Source organism: Pelodiscus sinensis, chromosome 2 (genome assembly GCF_052426305.1).
Source record: "Pelodiscus sinensis isolate ZL-2025 chromosome 2, ASM5242630v1, whole genome shotgun sequence".
NCBI classification, from domain to species: domain Eukaryota; kingdom Metazoa; phylum Chordata; order Testudines; family Trionychidae; genus Pelodiscus; species Pelodiscus sinensis.
Window position 1 is genome coordinate 37,144,950 of NC_143053.1, and position 6,000 is coordinate 37,150,949.

The window sequence follows — 6,000 nt, forward strand, 5'->3', positions numbered from 1 at the left end:
GTGTACGTTTAAATGCTAGAATTCTGAAACATATGCTAAATTTTGTACCTTGCCCCTTCACTATGTACAGGTAGAATCTCTCTAGTCTGGCACCCTTAGGACCTGACCTGTACCAAGCTGTACTAGAGAAGCTTCCAAACCAGGGGAGGTCACAGCAGAGTTCTAGCCAGTCCCCATAGGTTTGGGAAGTTGCAGCACCCCTAGGCTTTTTGCCCACATGGTCCTATACCCAGAGCTCTAGCCACCAGTTCCTCTGCTGCAACCCAGGGTCCTAGCCACAGGTCCCAGCCACCACTTCCTCATTAGCTGGGGGGCAGTAGCTCTCTTTCTTCTTCCCCCTTTCTCTCCTCCCTTCCCCCCCCCCCCCCCCCCACACTCTGAGCTTGAACGTTGTTTCAAAAGCTGGGGAGGGGAGGCAAGGGAGGAGTTACTAAGCAGAGGGCTATCCACATCAGGAAGGTGGGGAAGTGGGTGAGGAAGAGGGGGAGAGCATGGCTCAGATTTTTTCCCCATGAGTACTTCAGTCCCAGAGCACCCACATTGTCGCCACCAGTGCTAGACCGTGGATGTTGCTAGATGACAGAATCTCGGGTATTAAGCTAATATCTACTTTTTAATGAGCAAACTGAACCCTAACGTTACTCATAGTAGTTACATGATTAAAAACACTGAACATAGCTGTATAAGTACATCTAAAATATTTTACATGTTTTTCTTGAAGGAATAGTGGAGCAGTCACAACAGGCATATCAAGAAGCTTTTGAAATCAGTAAAAAGGAGATGCAACCAACACATCCAATTAGATTAGGTCTGGCTCTGAACTTCTCTGTGTTTTACTATGAGATTCTGAATTCCCCGGAGAAAGCCTGTTCCCTTGCAAAGACTGTAAGTTTCTTTTAGACAAAAAATCAAAAGCTGTAATGTTTTATGTAATCTGTTACATGGGCAATAACCCTTTTTAAAAATCTTCTAGGCTTTTGATGAAGCCATCGCTGAACTTGATACGTTAAGTGAAGAATCATACAAAGACAGCACGCTAATAATGCAATTACTGAGAGACAACTTGACAGTAAGTACCATTAAAACTTGCTTGTTAAGCAAGGAATTTTATTACATGTCACGCTGAAGAATGCATTTTGTCCATTGCTTGTCTCTAAAGTATATGAGCAGTTAACAGATGACGACTGTTTAATCTCTAACGTATTGGGTGAATCATGTTTGTTAGCAGCAAGTTGCTCTATTCCTGAACTCAAATTTTGTTCACATTTTTGCCTCCAAAGGTCAGTTGGCATAACTTTCAGTTTTCTATGATACCACAATTGGCAAATCCACTACATCATCAAATAACTACACTTTCTGGCTTTTGTAAAGAATCTAGCATTTTAAAAAACAAGCTGCAGTGTAGGTTAACTTTTGACTTAGAGTTCTAGCCGCTAACATTTTATTGAAAGGTCGTTGCGTCCTTTTGGGATTTTTTTTTAAAAGAGCTGCTCGTCGCCTTTACATATTGGGGTCCAGTCTGATCATATGCATAAGGCATAGATCCAAAAAGTGAAGGGTCCATAGTGTAGTTCTAAATGGTAGGGATGTGAAGGACTAGTCACTCTTCCTTCCCTTCCTCTCCCCTTCCCTCTATTGATAGAGGCAGCAAGGGAGGGAGAAGAAGAGGATACTTCAAGGCAGCAGCGCTGCACGGAGCCTGGGGTCAGCGGCTCTGTGTAATGCTGTGGAGAGCCCAGCATCAGGATCCTTGAAGAGCCCAGGATCATTTGGGGACTCCCCAGCTGATCCCAGGCTCCATGTGATGCTGTCGCTTTGAAATTCTGCATGAAGCCGGGGATCAGCTGGACTTCCCAGCTGATCCCAGGCTCTGCGCGATACTGCTGCTTTTAAATGCTGCGGGGAGCCCGATGCTGGGTTTCTCGCAGCATTTCAAAGTGGCAGTACTACATACAGCTTGGGGTCAACAGAGGAGTCCCCAGCTGACCCCAGGGTTTGGCAATTTTGCCTTTCAAGGCTGTTGCTACACTTCAAAGGTGGAGGCGCCCTATCGACTAATCGAATAGTTGATGCAAAAATGCATCAACTATTCGATTAGTCAATTACCAGGTACTTAACATCCTTAGTAATTGGATATATATCACGTTAGGTGTCAGTTGCCTTGGTAAGATGTTTTTATTCATCAAATAATTAGGAATGTTAAGTTTTAACAGGTTAACCGGTAAGCCTCACCTATAATGGATATGGCTTACTGGTTAAGGTTAATGGGTGGAGAGCAGGGAAGGAGGCACACTGTGGACAGGGGCTGTTCCATCTGTATGACTTGAAGAAAAGTGGAATAGTGCTGAAATCCTCTGAATATTTAGTAAGAAATCAAAATGGAAGTTGGTTTTAAGCATTTTTCCAAATGCAAACACATTACTCCTTTTTCTTTTAAACAGTTGTGGACATCGGATACCCAAGGCGATGAAGCTGAAGCGGGAGAAGGAGGGGAGAATTAACCAGCCTTCCAACTTTCATCTGCCTCATTCTAAAATTTACACAGTAGACCATTTGTCACTCATGCTGTCCCACAAATAGTTTTTGTTTACGATTTATGACAGGTTTATGTTACTTCTATTTGGATTTCTATATTTCCCATGTGGTTTTATGTTTAATATTAGGGGAATAGAGCCAGTTAACATTTGGGGAATTTATCTGTTTTCATCTGAGGTGGCCAATATAGGGTTGTGAATTTTTTATACAAGTTTTACATGTTTGGCATAGTACTTTTGGTACATTGTGGCTCCCACAAGGTAGCCAAGGTTAAACAGCTTCCTATGTTGAGCAAAGAAAACTGCTTGCATATTGGTCTGTCGTGATGGGGGGAGGGAAAAAGGGATAATCAATTGCAGCCACAGGTGTAGTTAGTGTGAGTACTTCAAAGCTGAAGCATGCCATGGCTGTGGGGGAACACATGTCCCATGTATCTTGCAGGTCAGACATGTTAAATCCTATCAAACAGACAGTCAAGTGTACATCTTATTGTAGCTGAGAAGTGTTCCTTAAGACAGTTTTGATCACCCAGTCAACTTTCTCTAGAGAAGGGCAGAAACGGTTCACATTCCATTATTTGTAAAGTTACCTGCTGTTGCTTTCATTATTTTTGCTACACATTTTATTTGTATTTAAATGGTTTAGGCAACCTAAGAACAAATGTACAAGTAAAGATGCAGTAAAAATGAAATGCTTGATATCCATAACTACACTGTATATTGAGCACAGCAGTAAAACAAAAACCCATGTATTTAACTTTTTTAGGTTTTTTGCTTTTGTGATTATTTTTTTTTGATACTTGCCTAACATGCATGTGCTGTAAAAATAGTTAAACAGGGAAATAACTTGAGATGATGGCTAGCTTTGTTTAATGTCTTACGAAATTTTCATGAACAATCCAAGCATAACTGTTAAGAACATGTGTATTAAGTTGATGTAAGTGGAATAAAAGTTTTATGAATGGACTTTTCAACTACCTTCTCTGTAGCTTTCATGTAAATCTTTCTTCCTGCTCTAAATTTTTTAGAGTATCAGTAGCTATTGTAGTGAAACAAGAGGCATGGTGAATTATCTTAACTATTAAATATCCGTTTTCCCCTGATTATATGATTCTACATCCAGATTTGGGTTTATTTTCCACAGGAAACGAAGTAGCAAGATTAAGAGCATCTTAACTATCTTGAAAGCCGAAACTGAATTGTTCTGCTGAAGTACGTAATACACACTTGAAGTCAGTGGGACTGCAGGGAGCTAGTGAGTGTCCAGAAGCACCCCTACAAAGACATTTGCAAAGCCGTGAAACAGACTTTTACAAAAGTGCAACTACAGGTTGTACCTCCCTTAACCGGGAATCCCTGGTCTGGCAACATCCATGGACCACTGATGTTCCTGGACCACAGAACCCAGGAACAGGGAGGTCTGGCGGCAGGGCAGAGAGCATTAGGTGGCACATTAGGGTGTTCTGGCCCCAGCAGCAGCCATGGAGCTTCAGCTCCAGCAGTGTCAAGGGAGCTCTGGCCCTGGCCGTGGAGCTCTGGGCCCAGCCCTTAGCCCAAGACATGGTGCTCTGCCCTCAGAGTAGTGGTGCCAGTGGCATCTAGAAAGCCCCAGAGGGCTGGAGCAGCAATGGGAGCAGGCTGGAGCTATAACCTGGGGGCAGCACAGGCCAGAAGGGAAAGACCTTCCCTGGTCCAGCAAATCCCCTCATTTGGTATCAGTCAGGTGCTGGACCAGTGAGGTCCAACCTGTAGTACAGAAAAGACTGGAGGGAGTGGGGACATCGTCTTCAAGAGCCAAGAATTCCATGAGCAGGAGGGCATCAAAGAGGAGTTCTGGTCGAGCAGATCCAGAATCCAACAACCACGCTGAATCTCTCCATTTGCTTTTGTGCTCTTACTCTTCAGAGCACTTTACAGTTTGATTCTGGGAAAGGATTTGGAGTTGGATTCTCTCTTCCTTCCCCTAGCATATGCTCCCTATAAGAGCAACATTGGTAGCACACCTTCAGGGATGTCAGTCTGAACTTCACATAATTCAGACAGGAAGAGCACCTTTTTATTCTCATTTGCTGTTCCACTGGGGACAGAAATGAATTAATTCTTTGAGAGATGTCAGGTGCTACAAAGTAGGTGTTGGTGCATCCCTGTGTCTTTGACTAGAGTCTTTAGAGCAGTGTGCTGGGGGACCATGCATGTGTAGTGCCTGGGTCACATACATTCAGTGTACTGACACCTTGCATGTACAGCCCCCCTGTCCCCTTTCAGTTCCTTCTTAACCATACCCAGCCAGAGAGGGAGCTCTGCAGTTTTCCTCAGAAATTTACCTTTGTTAAAATTTTCCAGTTAAATAAGTAGTTCCTCTTCCTTTTCTTTCAGAGTTTATCCAAGTTTTTTCCTACTCATTATATATTTAAAAAAAAATCCTTCCTGCAGTTCATTTCTGGTTAGATACTGATAGATAATTACAATGACTGGCTCCGCAGGTTTTAAGTGCTGTAGTGCCTGTAATGACGTTATGCCCATGCCCAGTGGGCACTGTAAGTGCATCCAGTGTTTGGGGGAGTCCCATGTTTCCCAGAACTGCCCTCATTGCCCCAAACTGAAGCTCACAGGGATTGGTACCTATACATCAAGCTTAGTTTTGCTTAAAAAAATCCCTTCAGCCTCTGACCGGGGGATTGAGCCCTCAGAAGCTCCTCAGCCTGAAAAAGGAAAGAAAAATCTCAAAATAATGCTTCTCAGTGCTGCACAAAGCTCTGTTTCTGAAATTGTACTTTCCGGCCAAATCGGTGCTGTGCCTCCGCACATACGATGCTCCAGGTGACTTCGGCACGGCCTTCCGCGCAACTAAGCACAGCACACAATGACCCCATGCCAAAGCCAAGGGCTTCAAGTTGCCTGCCTCACGTGTTATGACACCGATTGTCTCGGATGCCACTACACAGGTGTAGCAAACTCTGCCTTCGGCACCTCAATCTCCTTCCGCACCCACTGTTGGCTCCGTGGAACCATCACATGACGCCTCACCTCCTTCGGCACCCATCCAAATCACAGCACTGAACCTTACCTTGGAGCAGCACAGCACCGTCCACTCCGGCACCAATATATAATCACCACAGAGACCTACTGGTATCTTTCATGCTCTATTCTCTGTGGCCATGCATGTGTGGTGCCTGGGTCACATGCAACATTTGTCACCTACTGACTTCTCCAGTGATGAAGATGATGTGAAGAACTTGCACCACAAACGTCTCCTTGCACTGAAGCCTCTATCCTGTCAGCATATACTTGACCTAGATACGCCAAAACTAGACTTGCCTCCTTAGGGGGTGGCATCCATGGGTGCCCAGCCTATCTGGGACATTGGTAGTATTGGCACACATGGGGACCCAATTACAGCCAGTGGACTACTACATGATACATTACATTGTGCATCCCATCTCTATTGCCACAATGCTGGGGGAAG

The 6,000-nt window shown here is 44.2% G+C and overlaps 1 protein-coding gene across 4 annotated transcripts in view; it reads left to right on the forward strand.

Moving 5' to 3' along the window:
• Positions 1-3,500, forward strand: part of YWHAZ (tyrosine 3-monooxygenase/tryptophan 5-monooxygenase activation protein zeta) — a 30,135-nt gene extending 26,635 nt beyond the window's left edge. For all 4 annotated transcript variants that reach the window (XM_075920266.2, XM_075920265.2, XM_075920267.2 and 1 more), the window contains exons 4-6: positions 722-885; positions 974-1,069; positions 2,442-3,500. In XM_075920266.2, coding sequence (XP_075776381.1) covers positions 722-885; positions 974-1,069; positions 2,442-2,501 — 320 coding nt within the window. In that variant the 3' untranslated portion in view covers positions 2,502-3,500. The remainder of the gene's footprint in view (positions 1-721; positions 886-973; positions 1,070-2,441) is intronic.
• Positions 3,501-6,000: the final 2,500 nt, after the last annotated feature.